Source organism: Opisthocomus hoazin, chromosome Z, assembly GCF_030867145.1.
Source record: "Opisthocomus hoazin isolate bOpiHoa1 chromosome Z, bOpiHoa1.hap1, whole genome shotgun sequence".
NCBI lineage: Eukaryota > Metazoa > Chordata > Aves > Opisthocomiformes > Opisthocomidae > Opisthocomus > Opisthocomus hoazin.
Window position 1 is genome coordinate 15834347 of NC_134454.1, and position 25959 is coordinate 15860305.

At 42.2% G+C, this 25959-nt stretch overlaps 1 protein-coding gene across 2 annotated transcripts in view; it reads left to right on the forward strand.

Annotated features, from left to right (window-relative positions):
* YTHDC2 (YTH N6-methyladenosine RNA binding protein C2) overlaps window positions 1-15161 on the forward strand; it is a 36295-nt gene extending 21134 nt beyond the window's left edge. Inside the window, exons 13-30 of one of the 2 annotated variants that reach the window (XM_075410675.1) lie at window positions 345-523; window positions 680-776; window positions 863-950; window positions 1050-1130; window positions 1920-2002; window positions 3047-3152; window positions 3284-3403; window positions 3768-4040; window positions 4590-4716; window positions 5248-5453; window positions 6441-6636; window positions 7742-7851; window positions 9362-9654; window positions 10061-10238; window positions 11274-11477; window positions 13322-13504; window positions 14720-14823; window positions 14969-15161. In XM_075410675.1, the coding sequence (XP_075266790.1) occupies window positions 345-523; window positions 680-776; window positions 863-950; window positions 1050-1130; window positions 1920-2002; window positions 3047-3152; window positions 3284-3403; window positions 3768-4040; window positions 4590-4716; window positions 5248-5453; window positions 6441-6636; window positions 7742-7851; window positions 9362-9654; window positions 10061-10238; window positions 11274-11477; window positions 13322-13504; window positions 14720-14800 (2605 nt within the window). In that variant the 3' untranslated portion in view covers window positions 14801-14823; window positions 14969-15161. Of the gene's footprint in view, window positions 1-344; window positions 524-679; window positions 777-862; window positions 951-1049; window positions 1131-1919; window positions 2003-3046; window positions 3153-3283; window positions 3404-3767; window positions 4041-4589; window positions 4717-5247; window positions 5454-6440; window positions 6637-7741; window positions 7852-9361; window positions 9655-10060; window positions 10239-11273; window positions 11478-13321; window positions 13505-14719; window positions 14824-14968 lie in introns of those variants that run through there. The other variant, XM_075410676.1, reaches the window with a different exon arrangement.
* The last annotated feature ends 10798 nt before the right edge of the window (window positions 15162-25959 follow it).

Here is a 25959-nt window from a genome sequence, read left to right on the forward strand (position 1 = left end):
ACTGTTATGGTATAGAAGATTTTGGAAAATACGTTTCTTTTAAATACTTATTTTTAAATATTCTTTTAAATATTTTTCCTTAACAGATTAATGGTGTCTTTATACTTCAAGTTCTGTCACATTTGCTTGTGGTTTTGTTTCAATGAAGTATAGTAAAATTAAAGTAACGCTTTGGTGGGTTAACACTTAAATCAGTGATAGTATTGTGGAGATGCAGTTCTGCTCCACTTCAGAATTAAAATTCAGGACGACTAGTCTTGTTGGTCTTGATGTAATCTTGAATTGATGGCTGAATGCAAACTCTAAACAACCTTGACTATGGCCTGTGTGTTTGTATGTTTTAGTGCTTCAGTGGAATTTGGAAATCTGGATGAAAGTTCCTTGGTCCAAACAAGTGGTAGTGACCTTAGTGCAGAGGACAGAGAACTACTGAAAGCTTATCATCACAGTTTTGATGATGCAAAAGTGGATCTGGACCTGATTATGCACTTGCTTTATAACATTTGTCATACTTGTGATGCCGGTAGGTATATAGGCACACTCCCAGTAAATTGCTGTGGATCCAGCTTCTTTCAGTAATTCCAAACAGGTAAAACCTTCCCAGTGCTAGTATAGGCAGTACTGAAATGTATTTGAAGTGAATTTTCTGTTTAACTCTGCAAACCAACTTCTTTTTTAGGAGCAATTTTAATATTTCTTCCTGGATATGACGAGATAGTTAGCCTGAGGGACCGTATTCTTTCTGATGACAAGAGATTTGCTGCTAATGCTCACAGGTAAAAACTGTCGTTTCTGTAGTTGTCTTGTGTTTTGATTTGTTTCTTTCGAAGATTCTTAAAACATGCTCTTTGTCTTGCGTTAGATACCAGGTTTTCATGCTTCATTCAAATATGCAGACTTCGGATCAGAAGAAGGTGCTTAAAAGTCCGCCTTCTGGCGTCCGCAAAATAGCAAGTATCAGAGGACTTTGTCACATACTATATGATCTATTTTGTCAATTGACTTTACGGTTACTATAGGTTGGGTGTTTGTTTTTTTTTTAATTGCAGATTCTTTCTACTAATATTGCAGAAACCAGCATAACAGTCAATGATGTGGTATTTGTTATTGACTCAGGCAAGATGAAAGAGGTACGATTAGCTTAAACTTTGTTTGGGAAGTAAACTTCCTAGCATTATTTTAAAATCCATAACACATAAATTTTGGAGAACTGTTTTGTTTTGGTTTTTTTTTTTGCATAGTAGGCTGAGAGCTAGTGCATGTCAAGCAACAAAACTCACTGAGAAGTTTTGATATCCATTTGTTTAATGACAAATACTGTAAATAGCTAGCTGTTTAAAAACCCTATAAAAGCTATTGCAGGTTGATAGATTGATATGTCTGTATTTTTGAAGTGTTGAATGCCCATTCCCTAATGACTTGTTCAAGAAAAGTTAGATAACATAATGAGGCAGCTTAAGACCAGGTGTATGGCTTAGAAAATAAAATGGGATTTCACGGGAGATACGCACACCCAATTTCTGGAGTTCTTATGGTAATACAATTTTTTTGTAATTTTGCATCAAATGTGGGAAATAAGGACATAATTTCCAAGTGAGATAAAGAGGAAGACTTCAATATAATAACATATTTTTGTTTGGTTTGTGATACCACAAAACACAACCTGTGTCTCTTATTGTCTTAAAATTACCTATGCACTAGAAAACAGTAATTTAGAAGACTGTGTAGCACAAAGATACTGCAAAGAAGGTGGCATAAATTCAGTTGAAACTAAGGACTTGAAAACATACCTTTGTGCCAGAAGCTGCTGGCGCTTAGTATTTTTTTTTAGAGAACTTCTGTTGATGATTTAAATAATAACTTTTATTTCATATACCCTATTCAATCTTGGTTTTATGTTCCTTGCTTTGCTTTTATAGAAGTCTTTTGATGCACTGAGTTGTGTTACAATGCTAAAAATGGTGTGGATTTCAAAAGCCAGTGCTATCCAGAGAAAAGGCAGGTAATAAATGCTTCATACTAAATTTTACTTTGCAGATATCCACCATCCAGACTGTTAAGGATAAAGTGCACAACGTAGTAGCAGCCACACTGGGTAATGTTACTAGCCAGTAACATAGTGTCCAGTGTAGTGTTGGACCATGGCCTATGCTCAGTCTCTGCAGAAAACTAAGGGTCAGCACGTTGTTCTGTGCAGTCATTTCCCAAGTTGCAGAGAAGTGACACTCAGGCGTTTCCCAAAGCTTACATTAGGTCTAGGTTGTTTTCCCTCCATGCACTTGTTCTCCTTCCTCTTTCTCCCACGTAGCACTAGCAGCCACAGGGTCCAGTGAGGTGTTTCACAAGTTATCTGTGGGCAAAGGGCTGCCTATTGCTAGTTTTCAGCTGATGCCCCTTCATCCCCGAGTTAGATGAGACGTTGAGTATTGATTCCTTATTCACCTTCTCCAAACTATTAATGACTTAACAGGCCTTTATCGTATTCTTTCTATCACTGGGTGAGGGCTAAGAGGATATGTAGCAACAAATGCTTATGTTTGGTGATATGATACTGGCATTAACCTGCTGGAATCTGACTGTGAATGTGAGCATTTGCTGTCTCTGTCCCATTATTTACAAGTTGTTTGGTCTTCCTTCTACCTTTTACTCCCAGAGTAACTTCCAACTGTTTGGGGGATGTGAAGAGGAAGAAATGAAGTTTACGACTTATATTTCTTGCAGCAAAGGACAGTTGAGATTTGGATTGATCTTAGGTTAGCAAAAAAACCCACATCACTTTGTTTTTAGATAGGGCTTATTTTTGTTTCTCCAGTTCTTTCAGTGTTGGGGTAAAACTATAATAATAATTTCCATACTATCAGAAATAATCCATGTACTGGAAAACTCTTACCTCGCATGTGGGACTTACACTTCATGACAAAATTACCTTTCCCTAGACCTACTTCTACATTGCCATTCTAAGCCTGTGTGTTGTTTTTGTTTTGTTTTGTTTTGTTTTTAAAAATAAATTCCAATTTTCAATGATTTTGTGCATTTTATTTTCAAGGGCTGGGCGCTGTCAGCCCGGAGTGTGTTTTCGTCTCTTCAGCAGGCTCCGATTTCAGAATATGTTGGAATTTCAGACTCCAGAACTTCTAAGAATGCCACTTCAGGTGCACGCTCAGTTATAAGTTCTAACTTTTAAAAAATGTATTGTCATGAAACCATACTATTAACTCCAAAAAAGTGTGTGGGGTTTTTTTTCCACAATCTTAACAATCTTTTTTTGCTTTTTAACTTGCAGGAGCTTTGTTTACACACAAAACTTCTGGCTCCAGTGAACTGTCCAATTGTTGACTTTCTTATGAAAGCTCCTGATCCTCCACCAGCTTTAATTGTGAGAAATGCTGTGCAAATGCTTAAGGTCAGCAGAGGAGTAGATTTAGATGGGAATTGTATTTGATTCTGTGTTTGTGGTGTGGCAACATGTTGTACTGAGTTTTGTTTGTACTGAGGCTGTTGTTCAGTTACTTAAGGTTGCTTTGAGTTTTTGTGTGTTGTCTGTTTTCATTTTGTGTCTGTGGATGTATTTTTCCATGTTAAGGGAAGAGAGCACTTAAAAATCTCATCTCAAAGTGTGTAGAGTTGGACTTGCTTTTGTGGCGTTTGGGAACAAGTGTAATTAATAGCCAGTACTCGCATCCTCTCTGCTTTTATTGTAAATTAATTTAGTCCAGTTTCCCTCTCCCACCTCCTTTTTTTTTTTTTTTTTTTTTAAAAAAAAACAGACAATAGATGCGATGGACCCTTGGGAAGATCTGACTGAACTTGGTTATCATCTCACTGAATTACCAGTAGAGCCACACCTTGGTAAAATGGTGTTGTGTGCTGTAGTTTTGAAGTGCCTGGATCCTATTCTTACTATTGCTTGCACTCTTGCATATCGAGACCCATTTGTCCTACCTACGCTGGCCTCTCAGAAGCGTGCAGCCATGCTGTGTAGAAAACGTTTTGCCGCAGGAACGTTTAGTGACCATATGGCGCTTCTCAGGGCTTTCCAGGTATTATTTCATCTTCAGAAAGAGTACTAATGACAACAGATCACATATCAAAGTAAATGATGTACCAATCAAGTTGGATGTAGAATGATAGACTACGATTAAGTCCTTAGAGAACAAACTTGATTTTTGCCTAGTGGATTTCCTGTATATTGGGCTCATAAATTTGTGAGGGAATATTTTTTGTCAGATTTTTTGTTTACGTATTCAAACCTGGTTCAATTCTGAATATTCCAGCAAGGTGCCGCTTTATATCTTGCTACACTGATAACTTGAAATAAGGATCTTAACATAATGATCTTTATAATAACTTAATATAGTGATCTTACAATAATAACATAATGATCACTATATTAATTTAGGGGATAGGTAAAGAGAATCTAGTAGTTAACCAGAAAAAAAAATCTGGTTTGATACATTTCCGTTCTCTCAGGGTGGTTTTTGCCTTCATTGTATTGACATAAATGTCATTTTTGTAAATAAGTGCATTTTTGTTATTTTAGCTAACCAAATCAGTAGGCAAATGTAAAAACAAAAAAAAATTCTTTACAGGCGTGGCAGAAGGCTCGCAGTGATGGCTGGGAGAGAGCCTTCTGTGAAAAGAACTTTCTGTCTCAAGCCACGATGGAAATCATCGTAGGAATGAGAACACAGTTGCTTGGCCAGCTTAGAGCCTCAGGTAAATAGCTTTGAAAAAATTTTAACATAGTTTTGGAGTCAAGTGTATACCTAGTACAAGTGTGTACAAATTGTAAGAAGAATAGTGTTCACTGCTGTCCTTTCCTGTCCTTAATTTGAAACAAACCAGTAAATTTTCATTCTGGGCGTGGTGCAGATGCTGGAGTGGGGGAGTGTGGCTGGGGAACAGCTGATCTAACTGACAGTGCCCTGGTTGTTCCACATGCCACTGGCTTTCAGTGTGAGATACATTTCCTTTTGATTTTTACATTCTAATACAGTGTTTCCACAGAAAATGTCTCAGTGTTGTAAAAAGTAGTTCTATTCTATGTTAGTATAAAACCCATTATTAGGAAGGAGTTCAGTGTAATGGGCTCTTCTTGGTGCTGTTGAAGGTTGGCAGTGGTGAAAAATGCAATAAATTTGTAGCTTATTTCACTTTTTTTTTCCCCCCAAATTCCTTTTGAGAAGCAAAAAAGTAGATCTTAAATACAAGCAAATATAACATATTTTTGTCCTCTTCTTTCTTCAGGTTTTGTTAGAGCCAGAGGAGGAGCCGATATTAGAGATGTTAATACTAACTCTGAAAACTGGGCTGTGGTTAAAGCTGCCTTAGTGGCTGGGATGTATCCCAATCTAGTGCATGCAGACAGAGAAAGCCTGGTTTTGACTGGACCAAAGGAGAAGAAAGTGCGACTCCATCCTACCTCTGTACTTAGTCAACCTCAGTATAAAAAGGTAAAATCACTTTGAATTTATAGTGGTCAAAAAGATGATCCAAGGGCTGGAGCACCTCTGCTTTGAGGAGAGGGTGAGAGCACTGCGGCTGTTCAGCCTGGAGAAGAGAAGGCTCCAGGGAGACCTTAAAGCAGCGTTCCAGTACCTGAAGGGGCCTGCAAGAGAGCTGGAGGGGGACTTTTTACAAAGGCATGCAGTGATAGGACAAGGGGTGATGGCTTCAGGCTGAAAGAGGGGAGATTTAGATTAGATACAAGAAAGAAATTTTTTACCACGAGGGTGGTGAAACACTGGGACGGGTTGCCCAAAGAAGCAGTGGAGGCCCCGTCCCTGGAAACATTCAAGGCCAGGTTGGACGGGGCTCTGAGCAACCTGCTCGAGTTGAAGATGGCCCTGCTCGCTGCAGGGGGGTAGGGCTAGATGACCTCTAAAGGTCCCTTCCAACCCAAAGCATTCTGTAATTCTATGAAAAAAGAGCACTATATCAAACGCTTTAGGAATGTCTCTTCATAGTTGTCAGTACTTTAAAAACAACAGGTGCATTGAATGTCCACGTTTTTAGAAAATATTTTTCCTGGCAGTTGGTAGAACAAAGAATTGGAATTGGTTTATTTTTCCAGTATTATTTCATCAAAACTTATTTCAGTTAGTCCTTCTTCTAGATGGAACGAGACAAAGTGGTAAGAAAACCTAGTCATGAAACTGTTTTAAAGATGTAAGAATCATTGCTTATAATAGCAGGAAGAAGTTCTGCTCTGAAACTGTTTTTTTTTTTTAGATACTTTTTTAAAGCAAAATATTTTGTTTCAAGGTGGTAGGATAATTTGTGAATCTATTTGAGTTCTCGATCTTTTTATTTGTGTGTGTAAGTTTATGCGTATACAAAAATTTATGTATTTATTTCTACATACATAAGAAATATGTTAAAATTTCATTTTAATTACAAATAGAGGGTACAATAGCCTAGTCTTACTTGCTCTTGCACAGATTCCTCCAGCAAATGGGCAAGCTGCAGCCGTTCAGGCACTCCCCACAGACTGGCTTATATACGATGAGATGACGAGAGCTCACAGGATTGCAAATATCAGATGCTGTTCTGTTGTAACACCTGTCACTGTGTCACTCTTCTGTGGACCAGCGAGATTACCAAGTAATGCTTTGCAGGAACCTTCATCCTTTCGAGGTATAGTGGGGTTTGGATTTGGAATGTTTCCATTGGTATATACTATTATGTGATGTGGAAGGCTTATTTTTCAAGAATCCTTAATGCGTGTATTTGCTAATTCTTAGAACAACAGAGCTATAGTTCCTGTAGCTGTACAAGAATAGTTTATAGACTCAGTAACAAATTGTCTCAGTTTTGTGAATCCTTATAGATTCATATCCATAAATACACTTACCTAGTTCTGAAGTCTCAGAAGTGTAGTTTGTAATGAAATAAAAAATACAAACAGAATGTCTAAAGACAATAGCAATGCTGAAAAGTGTAATACATGTGTTTTTTCTACAGACTAGTTTGTACTTTGAAGCAGATTATTCGAAATTAATAATAATATAGAAACTATCAGAATGGCAAATATTTGTGTTAATTCCAGCTGAAACGTGCCTTTTAATGATTATTTTCTACTGATAGCTTGTAATGACAATTAGCTATACTATTAACTAGAAGTAATAGGGAATGTATAGAATTTTTTATTTAAGTGGAAGGCTGTAGCTATTGTTCTTCCAGTTCTCTAGTAATACTAGTTTGAATAAAAGTAAGAGTCCAAGTTATTTTTGAAGCTTTCCTGTCTTGCTCTTAAACTGTTACTCTTAAAATAGTGTTTATGCTGATTCAGTTGCACTTAAAAAAAAAATTACAAAAATGACAGCCCTATTTAATAGCCATAATATGTTTAATTTTTTTTCTTTATGGATGTTTAAATCTGCTGTTTTACTAGGAAGTAAAGTGTAGAGCAATGTGTGGTTTTGCAAACAGCTTCAGGCAAAAGTTTGATACTTGCTTGTTGGTATTGATGAAGGTACACGAGTGAGTCAGATCACATCAACACAGACGCTTACATAGCAGGGCCATCAGCGGGTGTGGAGACTTGAGTTCTAACTGAAGCAGAGACTTTTCATTGAGGTGTATTTGCAGAAGATAAAAAGTGATTTTACAAATGTTTACATTTTAAACCCACTTTCCTTTTAAATTTTGTTTTATTGCTGGTAACACAGTAGTGTTCAGTTTTTTGTATGTAAGTGGAAATAATAGAGGAATGTTAATGCACCTTTTATATTTAATTCAGGGGATGGAATATGTAATGATAGCAGTGACAGTGAGATGGAGGACAAAACAACTGCTAATGGGGCACTGCTGAAGCTAGATGAATGGCTCCATCTCCAACTGGACCCTGAAGTATGTGATTTATCACACCAATGCTTGTTTCTTTAGAAGGATGTTTATGTCATATTTCCTGAAAAGATTTCAGAAACATTTTGGTAACCACAAATTTTCTGTAAGAATGTCTTGTCACGGTCTATTTGTGTCTCTCAGATTAACAGGACAACGTATTCTGTGGTTTAATCTTTAGTTCATGAGCTTCTTAAGAAATACAGCAAGCAAACAGGGATTCAGTCCCCTTTTGCCCAGACTAGTATGTTGGGTGAATTCACTTATTGACGATTCCAAGTCATAAGATTTCATGACTTATAACCTGTAACTCTCAATTCGTGCACCTGTGAACAAAAAGAAAAAATTATTAGTTACCTAGCTGTTGGTGAGAGTGCTCATCTTGCTTCCTCCATCATGGTGCGGGCATCCCCCATATCACACCAGGGAGCAGGAAGGCCTCAGCAGTCCAGCTGCTGTTGGATCTGCTTGGAGGGGTTTTTGGGTAAGCTGATGTTTTTTCCTTCCAGCTTGGAGCTTTAGTCCATTTCCATCAGTTAGCAGATTCTGAGGAAACTGCCAGACAAAAGATAATGGCTGCAGGTGACAGTGGCTGCATAATGGCCCTTCAGCTCTCTGTGGCCACCTGTCCTGTCTGCATGGTGCTCTCGCTTCGACCCGATGGCGTGTCTCCCAGCACACGTCAGGCCTTAGCATGAGCTGGGTTAATCAAAAATCTGAGCGGGAGTTGAGTGAACAGCATGATGGCACATTTGTATTTCCTTCTTTGAGAGAAGGCGTAAAGTTGGATCAAAATGGAGCACCCAAAATTAGAGTTGCTGAAAGAAAGTTGCTGTCTGATCTTGGAAAAAGGAAATAATGAAGACGCAACCTTTTTAAGTCTTCAGGTCATTGAGAAGCTCTGGCTGTGGTAGAAGATGGAGCAGTTTATGGGTTATGAAACACTTGGACTTACCAGATGTAATAATAATACTGTCTTTTCTAGAGATATTTGAAGGTGTGAATTTTTTTTTTTTTTTAAATGGAAGCATTTCTGATAACATCAGAATTAGACCATAGTCTGCTAAATTCACTCAGCTCATTTGAGCAGAATTCTGCAGATGAAAAATATATCACTTAGAGCTCTTTTCCTTCAGGTGTGAATGAAGAGTGTGTGAATACAGAATGAATTGAGAGGAAGGGCGTGAAGCGTGAAAATTTTTTTTTTTAAAGAAAAATAAAATTTGAAAGTGAAAAATAAAAAGTCTTGTGGATTTACCGTATAATTTTAAGTTTGATGCAGAGCTAAATGAAATAAAATGTTTTAAAAATGATCTTGCACCCAAGGAAGGAAAAGGTAACAGCTTAGTTTAAATGTGGGGTTTTCTCTCACTCCCCAGCACTTTAGTCTTGCCTTTCAGTTTGGACCCTGTTCATTTTAGACTGCCAGATGCTGCCTGATAGGAAGGACATACGGTACCCGTACCTGTCTGATCTACTTTTTAGTAGTCTTTAACACAACTGAAATTCATTACAGGCTGCTGGTTTGCTGTTGCAACTCAGACAGAAGTGGCATAGCTTATTTCTGCGTCGTATGCGAGCTCCTTCTAAACCGTGGTCTCAAGTTGATGAAACAACTGTAAGAGCAATTGTAGCTGTTTTAAGTACCGAAGAACAGTCTGCAGGTTTGCAGCAGCCTTCAGGAATTGGTCAGAGACCAAGACCTATGACTTCTGAAGAACTTCCTTTAGCATCTACGTGGAGGTCAACCAACAGTAGAAAAAGCTCAGCAGAAACTGAATTCTCTGATGACTCCTCTAATGCTGAAAAGTAAGCTTTTAAGATCTAAAGACTATAGGTTGTAATTTATTTAGCTATAAAAGCATCACTTGAATTTCTGCTAGCAACCAAAAGGAAGAAACAATAGAAATGCAGTTGAAAGATTTGATACTGTCCTGTGCTGCGTTGTAGTTGAGAAGTATTTCATATGTGTCCATGCTGTTCGAGAGAGTAGTCAGGAATCTTGTCCATGAATTGTGGTCAGAAGAGATTCAACCCTAGCATTCAAAAACGATTCATGGTCAGTATTTTTTAGTTAGTGTTTAGTATGTTTTGGAATTACTGTAATTATATATATATATATATAGTCATGGAGTAGGCTGATATGTAAATATAAATTGTTCTGTGGCAGCTTATGAAAATCCTGGTATGTCCTGCATCTACCTTTACTTTTTAGAGTTTTAATGAAATCTACACCTCCCGCACTTCACCAGCCAAAGAAGTACAAAGAAAAAAACATTTTACACTCCAAACGAACTTCAGATGACAGGTCAGATCAATCATCAGTGAAGTCTACAGACAGCAGTAGCTATCCTAGCCCCTGTGCTAGTCCTTCTTCTCCAATATCTGGAAAGGTAGAGTTCTTGTAAACAAATCACCCCACTCTTCAAAATTAATAGAATTTGAGAAATAGATTTACTACTATCTTTCAGCAACAATCAGATACTATGTACTGATAAATTAAGAATCTAACTTAGATTCTCGTAATACTTATTTCTTTCTGGAACTTGGAATCTAGACTAAATGTGCTTGTTATGCTAGTTTAATACAGTAAAAATAGCATTCTTTGCAGACTGCTGAGGTAAAACTACCCAAACAGAAGAAATGGGATTTTTTTTTTTAAACTTGATATAATTAATGGTAAAGGTGTACTAATTTTTTTTCTAAATTAGTATACAGTACATGCACTTCTGAATTCTTTGGATTCTACCTTCCTGTTTCTGTAATAGCATATGTTGATACTGATTCTGTTATGTGTTATCTGCCTTGTTGTGACTGCTTGCTTTTTTTGTGATGGTTATTTTAACAAAGCACACATTTTTAGTGATGTTGTTGGCATAATTTTCCCTGTGTACTTTAATAGTAAAGTATAGTAATATCACACAGATATCACACTAGGAGGAAAACCCATTGTTCCTCTAGGCACAGACTCATTGGACGATTTACTGATTCCTTTTAAGTCTTTCAGTTTTCAAATTCAGCTGATGTGAAAAGAAGAAAACTTATGTTTCATGAAGGTGGAAATACAAGTAGTGTGCTTCAGGCTACAGCCTAGAATGATTAATTTATGTCTTCTGAATGTGTGTCAGGCTTCAAAGAATTGTAATTAATCACGAGACTATTTAGACCTGTTCTGCTATACTTGTTACCTGCCCCTCACGAATGAAGAATTATTTTGGAAAGTGCTTACAAATGCCAAATAGATGTAAAATACATTTCAAAACTAATTCAGGCAGTACCAGCAGATAAGATTCTGTGTTTCATGTAGAATCTGAGGGAGGAGAGCAGGAGTGCAGCCAAGGGATTTCTGTCTTCATGTGTGTAAAACTTTAGAACTAAAGCCTGGATATTTTATTGTAGTTTAGTTTAATTTAATTTAATTTTTCCAGGGTTCCAAATCTCCTTCACCAACACCAAATATGCCAGTTCGGTACTTTATAATTAAAAGTAGCAACCTGCAAAACATTGATACTTCTCAGCAGAAGGGTATATGGTCTACTACACCAAGTAATGAACGAAAACTCAATAGAGCCTTTTGGGAGAGCAGCATGGTTTACTTAATATTTTCTGTTCAAGGGTCTGGACATTTTCAGGTGAGTCCTTAATTAGTACTAAATATTAGCTTTGGTTCATAGTTTAGCACAGTGCAACAAATGAATGTGTGGTACGGAGGATTTTGTTGATGGCTTCTGACCTTCTAATAAGTAGAGTAGCAAACAAATGTGTCTGGTTGCTGAGGAAAGAGTACTTCATTGTTCTCTGAAATACACCCTTTTAGCTAACTCAGTTTGTCACTCAAAGGCTAGGACTGAATTGCCTCCAAACATTTTGAGTCAGAATGTTTACACCCTACATATCCCTTAACCCGACGACAAAGCAAACAAAAAAATCCAAACAAAGCAGGGGATTGCTACTCTTTTCTCTGCATGCCAAGACAAATACTGTAAGTGAACAAGCAGTTGTAATTATGTCACAGCTTTATAAAGGCAGGAAACTCGTAGATGTCTTTATTACAAATTTTAATAAAATTTGTTTTACCTGACCTCTAGTTTCTAAAAGTTAGGAAGCTGGAAAGTCATGGCCATGAGTCTTCCAGAGCTGTGTCTTGACTTCAAGTTTAGCAAGATATTTGTCAACAATTTGTTGACAAAATTGTAGCCAATTTGAAGTTAAAGACTTGACCTGGTAGTGCAAAGTTGCAGGTTAGCTGTGGTATAGAGAGGGCTAAACTCAGATGTTCCAGGTAAAGAAGGTTCAACTTACCTCTTCATACATAAAGTATTCATAAAAGTCAGCCAAACTTAAAATCTAGTGAACTAGTTCAAACACAGCTATCTTGGTGATATCACAGAGGATTACGGTGAGATATAGTTGTGGTGATTTGACATGCAGATGTGATAGCGGAAAGTAATTTTCAGCATCGCAGCGGACACTGAAAATGGGCTGTCGTGTTGGTGGTGCTCTTAGATGAGGAAGCTGGGAGGGGGAGACATGCTGAAGTCAGAATTGTAGGTGGTTGACGTTGCCTTGCCCTTCCAGTTTCGTCAATGCACTGGGCATTCAAGGGAACGCGAGATTAACTTTCCTAATAATACTCTCTTCTACCAAATGTCTCTTTACTTTCCAACCTTTCCTCTGTTCCTTTGGATCATTTCTATTTAAGTCTGGCTTGATCTATAGAGGATTGCATGTCTTACAACAGTGCTGTGTGCTAAAAACTTACACGGTACACTGCATCTCTTGGACTCTTAAGTCATAACAGGTATAAATTGGCCTAATAGTTCGTAAGTTGGGTGTGTGACGGTTTGGTTTTTTTGTTTGTTTTGTTTGGTGTGTGGGCAAGTAGGTGTGTTCTTAAAGAAGCAATCTTGGATTTGGGGTTTCTTTCATTTTCTTTCTGAATACTTGTCTTGTTGGAATTCTTCCTGCTTCATTGAAGAAGGAAGTAAAAGCAACTTTGACTTCTTTCTTTGAAGAACAGCTACGCTCTTAATGCTATGTAAAAGTTTGTTAACGTAGAGGGAACATAGGAAGGAAAGGATTTCTGCCAAAAATATCGACAACTGACAAGGAATAGCTAATGGACTATTATGTAATAGAACGTTCATCTTGATTCCTTATGCTTCAAATGTTTTTACACCACCTTTTCAACCTCTGTTACAAAGCTTAAAAAAACTAATGGTAGTTGTGAGAGATTGAGAGACATTCTCTGCAGTCAAACTCTAGAAGGCATGTTTGAAGTGGAAAAACAAGTGATACTTATTTAACTTTCTAGATGTAAACATTTTAAAAGATTCAGCTTCATGGGGGAGAGTATGGGAATCACTTTGAAACTAATTTGAAAGTTTCACATGAAGTCCAGTCATTTATTGAATTCCAGCGTAAGCAGATAGGCTCTAATTATGTCTTTCCTTTCATATTTCAATTTTTGCTCCAGGGTTTTGCTAGAATGGCTTCAGAGATAGGGTGTGAGAAAAGTCCAGACTGGGGATCTGCTGGTTTTGGAGGAGTATTTAAGGTGGAGTGGATCCGAAAAGAAAGCATTCCTTTTCAGTTTGCACAGCATTTGGTCAACCCTTGGAATGACAACAAGAAAGTACAAATAAGCAGAGATGGCCAGGTAGTGTTATTCTCTTCTGAAGTCGTCTTTGCTTGGCAGAACTGTATATTGTTTATTAGCTTGTTTAGCCTTGATGTTTGTCTCAGCTGTCCTCATCTGTCTGTTAATCTGAAACACGGTTCATTGATGCACATTTGTACGTTCTGCTAATGCATCACTGTTGAATGAATGGAGGCTTTTTAATAAAATCAAAGCAGTTTATTGCTTAATGTGCATTTTAAAAAAAAAAGATGTAAAGCTGGATGCTTCCAAAAAGAAAAGTTTTTTGGAGTTTGTAATTTTGGTTCTGGAGGTTGGTTCCCTGGTTGGTTCAGATTTGTTCCACAAGACAGCCTGTCACACCCAATTAACTGTTCATAATTATAGCTTTGAGTTTCCTGTAAACACTGAAGAGAATCTGGAGATTTAAGGCAGAATAAAGCTTAGGACAGTCCTCCAGTCTGTTCAAGCTAAATGCAGCTACAAGAAGGTGGAAGAGAATTGGCACAAGAGTTCTCTGTGTCAGTTTCTGCGTTCTCCCCAGTCCCCTCCCAAAACATCTCCTTGATATGAGATTCTAGAGCTAAACTTGTTGGATCATCTTCTTTCTACTTCCTCAAACATTCTCGAGTTGTAAGAATCATGAAAGGAACATACTGTCAGAACAGGGAAAGGAACGTATCACGTGATGGAGTTAATAGTGCTTCTCTTGGAAGTGGCTCTTCTGACCTGAAGAGTCTTAACAATCTTAAAAACAACTGGTTCATAATTTAATGTCTGTGATTCCACCAAGAGCCACAGTAGTACCTGTGACCTACCTTTCTGCATTCTCCACCACACTTGACAGAATTAGACTTCAAGGTGTGGAGAATAATAAGGAGGTGGCCTGTGGAAAGTAGAAAGTATGTGGTGCGTATGTTCTTGTACGTGGTGGTGGTGTGTTCAGTCAGGATTCTCTTCTTAGGAACTGACATCTTACTGTGAATTAAAAAAAAACAACCAGCCTATGGGCCAGGATTGCTTGTGGAAGTTTTTGTCTGCTCTTGAGCCCCGGTAAAAAAAACCTTTGTCTGCAGGGAGTTCTAATGTATGTCTCAAAAGCAAAAGAAGTGAGCTTTTTTCAGAAAGACTGAAAGCAATGACCAGTAACTTCATGTAAGTTTTTGTTAGAAGTACTTTCTATATGTTCAGTAGCAGCAGTGGAAATAACTTCTCTAATTTCCTGCTCATTTCTAGGAGCTGGAACCACAAGTCGGAGAGCAGTTGCTACACCTTTGGGACCGTATTCCCTTGGCAGGACAAAACTCAAGTGATTGAGCATGTCAAGTAATGTGATAGAGGTGGTTATTTCATGCGTTACATGCTGTTTTTATGATAGAGGAAAAGCTATCTAATGTATCGTTACAGTACTGTCTTTCCTTTGTAGTTTGTGGGAGAACAGATACACTTAGTGCTAAATATTATCTTTTTTTTTTTTTTTTTTAGCTGTGGTTGTTGAAACATCAGCTATAACCACTAGAACCAGCAGTGTGCCTGCAATATAGATGAGGAAGAAGACAGCGCAACAAGCTCCTGAAGTTGTTAGTCATGCTATGCAGCTAGCAGTGGAAAAATAAGAGGGAATCATTTTGGTTTCACTATTTCCTTGTCTTAACAAATGTCGTGACATTATTCACCAGCCTGTTTTTGACTGAATTATTTTTTTACAGTAGCGTGCAGTTGATGTTTTAAAAAGTGGTTAAGTTAAAATCTGAAGTTTGAAACAGTGGATCACATACAAGTTGTTTGTGGGTTTAAAACAGCACAGCAGACAGTTTAAATATACAGTTTACATTTAAAGCTTTCTCAACACCATAAAATGTATGAGAGAAACCAGTATAATATTAATTAATCAATCTTGCGGTTCGTGTAAAATAAATAAATTGAGAGTAGATGTCTCCAAATATGTTGGAAGATTCCATAAGTATTCGTTGAATGTCTGCATGCACGGTGCAAGAGAGCAGGATGTATTCACACAAACAACTGGGCAGCTGGAAAATGTAAAAGTTTATTTTAAATACATAAGTGAAAGGAGCAGGAGACTTTTGAGAGTGGATTGGTCCAGCGCTGTTTCTAGTTTCAGCTGTTTTTCACCTTTGAAAGGTACTTGCACGTTGGCAAGCTGAAAGTCTTTCAGAGGCCTCTGCCAAATGATACTCTAATAGTTCACTAACTTGGGCATTATTAGAAGATTTTTATTTCTTTCAAAAAGAAAAAAATTACTGGTACAGTTGTCCTCATCTTTCAACATAGGCTTCGTGCTTTCTTTCTATACCTCTTCTTTCAATTTCTTTCTTCTTCTATACTGCTATTGTTTTGTTTTATTGGGCTTCTCCTTAGTTGTTAACATCTGCCATAAGGCTGGTATAAATTCAGTCTGCTTGTTGTCAGCCCCAAGTTTGTGGTCATTCGTAGATTAAACTGAGAGCTTTTTCTGCTTTTGAGCCTGTGCTTATGTTTTTCATGTCTGCTAGGAATTTTCGCACAGTTCACAGGACCCTGTGTATTCATTCCTTCATTCTGCATAGCGGCTTCCATACGCAAGCCGTTGTTTTGCCTTTGCAAGACCAGCTGGGTCCTTGTAAGGCTGGTATTGCCTAGGGTGATATTTCTGAGGGCGGTGCGTATGATGGAGCTGTGAGGCTCTCATTGCCTTACACAGCGCTTCCAGGCTTGTGCCCAGAAAGGACTGCGGGGCGATGCTGCCTGTGCGGGATTCCCAGGCCCCATGTGCACCAAGGGCAGACCTGGCACAGAGAGGGAGCAGGGGTGGGCTGTGATGTTTTGTGAACAAGCCCAAACAGTGCTTCTGTGGCTGGATGATCAGAAGGAGAGTCCAGCCAGGGGATCTGCATTCCCCAGGGTCATTGGCCAGTCCGGGTCACTTGTCTGGAGAAGAGGTCATGCCCTGCTGCCTGCCTGACAGCCATGGCCGTGTAAGTCTTTGCATGCCTGGGTGTTAGGTCTAGCCCAACTTGCTGTTGCTGCAACCCAGATAATTGTACTAGTGATAGATATTTTTCTCTTGTACTCTTACTTAAACTGTTTATCCCTGAAGCAGATGGTCTGGTGTCTGTTACCGTATCCTGAACCCATAATTTGGCAGGGCTGCCTTACGCCCTCGCACTCTGGTGTCAGAAGTGGGATATGGTACACTGCAGCATGACCAGCCCTGACCCTGTAGTGGGTGCCTTAGGTGATGTGTTTTGGGACCTTGAGGATGTCAGATTCTGCTTTGATTAGAGAAAGCAAGAAAGACAGAAACACAAAGGGAGAGTTGCGCTGCTGTTATGGTTTGGCTGCGGCCGGCAACAAAAGGGCCACGCGACCGCCCCTCCCCCCGCTGGGATGCAGAGGAGAATGGAAAGAAAGAGGCAGAAACTGGTGGGTTGGGATAAGGGCAGTTTAACAGAACAGCAAACAGGGGAAACAGGAACAACAACGATACCAATCAGGAGAATACACATCACAAAACAGAAAGCAGAGAGCTACTCTCACTGACTGCTGCCGCTGCCACGCCCTCCCAAGCTGCGACTGACTTCCCACCGCTCAGTTCCCCCCTGCCGGAACCCAGCATGACAGCACATGGTATGGAATACCCTGCTCTGTTTGGCCAGGTGGGGTCAGCCCACCTGGCTGTGCCCCTTCCTGGATTCCAGTGAAAATTAACCCTGTCCTGGCCAAACCCAGGACATTATCCACCCCTTATTCCATACCATCTACGTCATGCCCAGGTGCCCCATTGTCCAACTGATCACCACCACTTCTCCTGTCTCCAGATATCATTCCCTTAGTCTATGGATCATCACTCTGAAGTGTCCATTGAGTTCATTTCATCCAGGACTTCGGGCTCCATCTATCGTAATGGTCTTCCGTGGCAGGAGAGGTGATGTGTGGTGGGCGGTCACTTGCTGCATCCGGAGCTCACGGCTGATGTGTCTGGTGCGGCCCGTGCCCACAGACTGCAGGAGGTGTTGATGAAGTTGCTGGGTGCCAGTTGTTGAAAACCAGGTCCAGTTCCATCATCTCTGTGCTCTGCTAGGGTTCATCATAAAGTCCATCCTTCTTAATCTGGACGATTCTTACTATGCTACTACTGGTATAACATATAACAATTATACCAGTGATAACAGAGAGTGACAGGGTTATTTAACAATTAACTTTATACAATTTATTGTTTAAGGACTATTCTCACCCAAAATCAAATCCCCATGAGGTACACATCGGACTTCCCCATCCTTCCGCATTACCCACCAGGTACACCCAGGTCCTTGAGCAAAAGCAATCCCGTGCAGTCTGGATCAGTCCATGGCAAATGGTGGGACTGTGTTTCCACCCCTGGGGCAGTCGATTCCAGGTGTACTGGATGCCCCTCCAGGTGAAAGCAAACTGTGGCCTGCACTCTGCTGCCAAAGGGATGGAGAAGAATGCATTAGCAATGTCAATTGTAGCGTACCACTTGGCTGCCTTTGACTCCAGCTGATAGTGAACTATCCCACCCAGCCGGCCCTGCAGACCCTCCAGCCCAGCAGGCAGTCACAGCCCCCCCAACCAGCACCATGGCTGCTGCAGCCACTGGCGTTGTCCTGGCTCTCCCGGTGGGCACAGCAGTTGCTGCAGCTCCAGCTGCAGGCATCGCGGCTGAGCCCAATCACCAACCTGTGCCGGTAGCAGTCGCCCCCGTAAAACTAAAGAAAGATGCAAAGAGAACAGATCGCTCCGGGAGGGATGACGATGAGCCAGGGTCATCGCGGGAGATAGAGTCAGAGATCATCACCCGGTCCCTGTCCCTGGGCGAGCCGCAAGACATGAGGAAAGATTTCAGCCGCCACCCAGGTGAGCACATTGTCACCTGGCTGCTGCGGTGCTGGGATAACGGGGCCAGCAGCTTGGAATTAGAGGGCAAGGAAGCCAAGCAGCTGGGATCCCTGGCCAGGGATGGGGGCATTGACAAGGCCATTGGGAAAAAGGAACAAGTCCTCAGCCTCTGGAGGAGACTTCTGTCAGGTGTGAGGGAGAGGTACCCCTTCAGTGACGATTTGTATGCTATCCTGGCAAATGGACCAATATGGAAAGGGGTATTCAGTACTTGAGGGAATTAGCTGTGCGGGAGCTGGTTTACTGTGACACAGATGATGAGCAGGTACCCACAGACCCAGATGAACTCCAGTGCTCACAATCCGTGTGGAGGAAGTTTGTGCGGAGCGCACCATCCTCACATGCTAACTCACTGGCAATAGTAGACTGGAAAGGTAAGGAGGCACCAACAGTGGATGAGGTGGCTGTCAGACTCCGGCAATATGAGGAAAGTCTCTCTTCCTCCCTTGTCTCAGCCGTGGAGAAACTGATCAAGCGACTAGAAAAGAATATGTCCTACTCCCCACCTGTACGGGCCAGTGTCTCAGCTATTAGGGGCAGGCGTTTCTCTGCTCAGGAGAGGGAATACAGAGGCTGTACACCCCGGGGCACCCTGTGGTTCTACCTGCGTGACCACGGAGAGGACATGAGGAAGTGGGATGGAAAACCCACCTCAAGTCTAGAGGCACGAGTGCGTGAGTTGCGAGGTAAAACAATCACAAAAGGGGATTCTTCTAGGAAAAATGCTGCTCCAGTTTCCAGCAGCCAGCTCTCCAGACCAGGTAGAGAGTTTGACCTTGATTCTGATCCTCTGGAGGGGACCTCCAAGTCATTTTTACAGCAGGTGAGCAGCAAATTCTCTGACCAGGATTAGAGGGGCCCTGCCTCCAACCAGGTGGAGGAAAGGGACAACCGGGTTTATTGGACGGTGTGGATTTGGTGGCCTGGCATGTCAGATCCACAAGAGTATAAAGCTCTAGTGGACACTGGTGCACAGTGTACTTTAATGCCATCAGAGTTCAAAGGGTCAGAGTCCATTTGCATTTCAGGATTGACAGGGGCATCCCAAGAGCTGAGTGTATTGGAGGCTGAAGTGAGCCTCACTGGGCAGGACTGGCAGAAGCACCCCATTGTAAGTGGCCCCGAGGCTCCGTGCATCCTTGGCATAGACTATCTTAGGAGAGGGTATTTCAAGGACCCAAAGGGGTATTGGTGGGCTTTTGGCATAGCTGCTGTGGAGAAGGAAGAAATGAAACAGCTGTCCATTTTGCCTGCTCTCTCGGAGGATCCTTCTGTTGTGGGGTTGCTGAGGGTTGAAGAACAACAGGTACCCATCGCAACCACAACGGTGCACCGGCGACAGTATCGTACCAACCGAGACTCCCTTCTCCCCATTCATCATCTGATCCGCCAGCTGGAGAGTCAAGGAGTGATCAGCAAAACTCGCTCACCCTTTAATAGTCCCCTATGGCCAGTGAGAAAATCTACTGGAGAGTGGAGACTGACAATAGACTACCGTGGCCTGAATGAAGTCACACCACCGCTGAGTGCTGCCGTGCCAGACATGCTAGAACTTCAGTATCAGCTGGAGTCAAAGGCAGCCAAGTGGTATGCTACAATTGACATCGCTAATGCATTCTTCTCCATCCCTTTGGCAGCAGAGTGCAGGCCACAGTTTGCTTTCACCTGGAGGGGCATCCAGTACACCTGGAATTGACTGCCCCAGGGGTGGAAACACAGTCCCACCATTTGCCATGGGCTGATCCAGACTGCACTGGAAAAGGGTGAAGCTCCAGAACATCTGCAGTACATCGACGACATCATTGTATGGGGTGACACAGCGGAGAAAGTTTTTGAGAAAGGGGAGAAAATAGTTCAGATCCTTCTGAAAGCCGGTTTCGCCATTAAGCGAAGTAAAGTCAAGGGACCTGCGCAAGAGATCCAGTTTCTAGGAATAAAATGGCAGGATGGGCGCCGTCAAATCCCAATGGATGTCATCAACAAAATAGCAGCTATGTCCCCACCAACCAGCAAAAAGGAAGCACAGGCCTTCTTAGGTGTTGTGGGATTTTGGAGGATGCACATCCCAAATTACAGCCAGATTGTGAGCCCTCTGTACCACGTGACCTGGAAGAAGAATGATTTTGAATGGGGCCCTGAGCAACGACAGGCATTTGAACAAATTAAACGGGAGATAGTTCATGCCGTAGCCCTTGGTCCAGTCCGGTTAGGGCAAGATGTTAAAAATGTGCTCTACACCGCAGCCGGGGAGAATGGCCCAACCTGGAGTCTCTGGCAGAAAGCACCAGGGGAGACTCGAGGTCGACCCCTGGGGTTTTGGAGCCGGGGATACAAAGGATCCGAGGCCCGCTATACTCCCACTGAAAAAGAGATTCTGGCAGCATATGAAGGCGTTCGAGCTACTTCAGAAGTGGTCGGCACTGAAGCACAGCTCCTCCTAGCACCACGGTTGCCGGTCCTGGGCTGGATGTTCAAAGAGAGGGTCCCCTCTACGCATCATGCCACCGATGCTACGTAGAGTAAGTGGGTCGCTCTGATCACCCAGCGCACCTGAATGGGAAACCCCAGTCGCCCAGGAGTTCTGGAGGTCATCATGGACTGGCCAGAAGGCAAAGATTTTGGAGCATTGCCAGAGGAGGAGGTGACACGTGCTGAAGAGGCCCCACTGTATAACCAGCTGCCAGAAGATGAGAAAGAGTATGCCCTGTTCACGGATGGGTCCTGTCGCATTGTGGGGAAGCAGCGGAGGTGGAAGGCTGCTGTATGGAGCCCTACACGACAAGTCGCGGAAACTGCCGAGGGAGAAGGAGAGTCCAGCCATTTTGCTGAGGTGAAAGCCATCCAGCTGGCTTTAGACATTGCCAGTCGAGAGAATTGGCCAGAGCTCTACCTTTACACTGACTCCTGGATGGTGGCCAATGCCTTGTGGGGGTGGCTGCAGCAATGGAAGAAGAACAACTGGCAGCGCAGAGGCAAACCTATCTGGGCTGCCCCATTGTGACAAGATATTGCTGCCCGTCTGGAGCAGTTGGTTGTAAAAGTCCGTCACGTGGACGCCCACGTCCCTAAGAGTCGGGCCACTGAGGAACATCAAAACAACCACCAGGTAGATCAGGCTGCCAAGATTGAAGTGACTCAGGTGGATCTGGACTGGCAACATAAGGGTGAACTCTTTATAGCTCGGTGGACCCATGACACCTCGGGCCACCAAGGAAGAGACGCGACATACCGATGGGCTCGTGACCGAGGGGTGGACTTGACCATGGACACCATCACACAGGTTATCCATGAATGTGAAACATGCGCTGCAATCAAGCAAGCCAAGCGGGTAAAACCTCAGTGGTATGGAGGACGATGGCTAAAATATAAATATGGGGAGGCTTGGCAGATTGACTACATCACACTGCCACAAACCTGCCAAGGCAAGCGCTATGTGCTCACAATGGTGGAGGCCACCACCGGATGGCTGGAAAACTACCCTGTGCCCCATGCCACCGTCCAGAATACCATCCTGGGCCTGGAAAAACAAGCCCTGTGGCGACATGGCACTCCCGAAAGAATTGAGTCGGACAACGGGACTCACTTTTGTAACAGCCTCATAGACACCTGGGCCAAAGAACACGGTATCGAGTGGTTTGTGTCACATCCCCTACCACTCACCAGCCTCTGGAAAGATCGAGCGGTACAATGGGCTGCTAAAAACCACTTTGAGAGCAATGCGGGGTGGGAGTTTCAAAAACTGGGATACTCATTTAGCAAAGGCCACCTGATTGGTTAACACCAGAGGGTCCACCAACCGGGCTGGTCCTGCCCAGTCAAAACCTCAGCGCCCCATAGAAGGGGATGAAGTGCCTGTAGTGCACATGCGGAACATGTTAGGGAAAATGGTTTGGGTTAATCGTGCCTCGGGCAAAGGCAAACCCGTCCACGGGATTTCTTTTGCTCAAGGACCTGGGTGTACCTGGTGGGTAATGCGGAAGGATGGGGAAGTCCGATGTGTATCTCATGGGGATTTGATTTTGGGTGAGAATAGTCCTTAAACAATAAATTGTATAAAGTTAATTGTTAAATAACCCTGTCACTCTCTGTTATCACTGGTATAATTGTTATATGTTATACCAGTAGTAGCATAGTAAGAATCGTCCAGATTAAGAAGGATGGACTTTATGATGAACCCTAGCAGAGCACAGAGATGATGGAACTGGACCTGGTTTTCAACAACTGGCACCCAGCAACTTCATCAACACCTCCTGCAGTCTGTGGGCACGGGCCGCACCAGACACATCAGCCGTGAGCTCCGGATGCAGCAAGTGACCGCCCACCACACATCACCTCTCCTGCCACGGAAGACCATTACGACAGATGGAGCCCGAAGTCCTGGATGAAATGAACTCAATGGACACTTCAGAGTGATGATCCATAGACTAAGGGAATGATATCTGGAGACAGGAGAAGTGGTGGTGATCAGTTGGACAATGGGGCACCTGGGCATGACGTAGATGGTATGGAATAAGGGGTGGATAATGTCCTGGGTTTGGCCAGGACAGGGTTAATTTTCACTGGAATCCAGGAAGGGGCACAGCCAGGTGGGCTGACCCCACCTGGCCAAACAGAGCAGGGTATTCCATACCATGTGCTGTCATGCTGGGTTCTGGTGGGGGGGGGGGGGCGGGGCGGTGGCAACTCGCTCGCGCCTCGGGAGGGCTCAGCGGCGGTGCGGTCTGGGACAGAGCAGCTGTGTTCTGTGGGCTGTGTTCTGCTTGGCTGTATTGTGTATTCCCCTTTTCTGTATCATTGTTGTTCCTGTTCCCTCTGTTTGCTGTTCTGTTGAACTGCCCTTATCCCGACCCACCGGTTTCTGCCTGTTTTCTTTCCATTCTCCTCCGCACCGTGGCGGGGGGGGGGGCGGCCACGTGGCGCTTTTATTGCTGGCCGCAACCAAAGAAGAACAGTATGAGAAGAACGGGCCCACACCCAGCAGGACACTGGGACTGCAATAGAGAAGAAGCTCTAGCCCCTGCCTGTGTTAAAAGCTAATGTGAAGAAACTATAGCAACGCATGGTCCCCCACGCATCAGTATGTGTCTCAGAAAAGCTTGACCATTCTCTGGAAGTTGTGGAAAAGGGAATTTCTATAGAGACCTAGAAGACGGGGGTGATACTTGATCTGATTGAGATTCAGACAATGCCGTGGCAAATTCCTCTCTTCCTGAAGATTTACAAATCCGACCAGCTGTTAAAACAGAGTATAATGCTACTGGAGGTATGACAGGTGCCTCTACATGCTCTTTTACGAGCACAAATCTAGCCAGACTTAAGCGAGTGCTATCATAAATCTATTGCTGTGGATTATTTAACCTGTCTTGCAAATAGTTATGTGAATGGGAGGAACACCATCTGAACTTCAGACTGGAAAGCCTGGAGTCTTGCTATGGGGTTTGGGATCCAACTACATCTTCCAGCAGGAAGCATAGGCACTTCTGGGCAGCACTGTCATGCATTCAGAGAAGTACCCTGCAATGAGTGAGGACCCCTGGCTGTTCACTGGGCCAGTCCCACACATTTGGAATTGAGCATTGCTAGGCTGGCTATCGGTCACGCTTTAGAAGCAGCCCCTATGGCAGGGGGAGACCTATGTGGACATTGTCCCATGTGGCCCGCTGATGCGCACTCGTCAAAAGGGTCCTGGTCCACTCAGAGCCCATTTGAAGTTGATAGGTACTGGTCTTACAGGCACAGCACCCAGCCCCATGCAGGCCCAGCTCTTACAAAAGGTGTTTTCTCCTGTGCCTGGTTGTACCTTGTATCCAGGTGGTCAGAAATGCCCCTAAGCATATGTGGAAGAGGAGTACACAGAAGCTAAGTATGTGTTGAGATGCTTTTAAGTACACTTGAAACTATTTTCCTCTTCTTCCATGATTTCTCAATGTTTTAATGGCGATCAGACTTCATAGAGTTGGTTTCATTTTAGAAGATATTTTAGTATGTGTGTTAAAACAAGCTTCACATGGTTTTGCTGGTTTCACATGTCTTTGTTTTAATGGTTTTAATGCTGACAAAACTAGGATAAATCCATGCTGATGTTATGGACAGTTACTGAATGGGATCTTTTTGGTTGTAATAAGCTGAAAATTTGTTGCTCAGTTGTGTTGTCTTCCTTTCATGTTTTTATCTTCTGCTTTCTCTATTTTTCCTGTGGAGTTGCACATGGATATGCATTCAGGATTGCTGTTAGCATCTGAACTCAGGAAAGACTATATCAGAGAAGAGTAGTGTCTAGAGAACAGATCTAGGGGACTTTTCTTGAAGCTACTGAAGCATCAGACGTTCATCTGTAAGGAGATAATTACACTGGTTTTTAACTGATGATTTTTTAAAAAAAGCAGCTTAACTCTGATCTCTCTAATTTGCCTCAGTGCCAAAGTGCATCAGCACTTCATAGTGACTTCTGAGACCACCTTTACAAGACAGAGTTAGCAGGTAGTTGCTGTGGCAAATCCTTTGGTCTTCTGTCATTCAGCAACAGATGGTCTGCAAAACGGAAGGTAAATGCTTTTTCCATAAACAGCAATACAGCAACTTGTCCATGCCACAGTCTGCAAGGAGTGTCATATAGTATATTTTATATCTATGATAGATTTAAGTGTTTTCATAATTGAACTCAATTACTAGAAAAGGTTATTTTAAATGAAGGAACACTGAACTATGTGATGCATAACGAACTTGTTTTGCTGTGCAAAGTCACTTGCAGAAATATTTCTAAATAAAAATACATGTACTGTCATACCTTTTTCAATGTGCTGTCATTCCCTTTTTAATCTGAAATAAACAACTGTTTCTTGGTAATTGTAACTTTCAATAAATCAGCTTAAATTATGTTTTAGTGAGTCTGGATGAATGGCTATACTGAAATATTCAACTCTTGAAACTCAGAGGAAAGTGGCCTTTTCTCAGGTAAACTCATTTTATTTCCTGTGTTGTCAACCATACAAATTTTGCTATGTTTCCTGTAGTGGAAGTAACGGTGTCTTTATGGCCAGACATTGCTTCTGTTAAATCTGTTTTTAGTGTCTGTACGGTTATTTCTCTGTGCAGCACTGAATTTTCTGACAGTTCTTTCCACAGAATCATCTGCTCTGGTTTCATATTATGTGTGTCAAACCAGAGCTTTGAATGTTTTGGAAAAGCACTCTTTTGAGCGATCAAGCACGTTCCAGTTTCCTGACCCTGTTTTCAGTCTGCTCTTTGTATCACCCTGTTCTCCAAAGAGACAGTTCTCTTGGTAGACATGCGTGTGATGATACCAGCAGTGTCTTCTGTGAGTCTCTACCAGGATTTATAGAAACACACAATCTTTTTGCTAGATAACGATGGAATGTGATTATACCCGAAGTGAAAACTAAAGCATCATGAAGGGCAAGGAGGTGAATCTATCTGAAAAGTACCAGGGCAGCAACAGCACTCAATTCACAGAATCCTTGTATCCAGGATGACAAATGGGACAAATGGCCCATCACCATCTTCTGAGCAACAGTAAAAATCCTGTCTTGAAGGCTGTC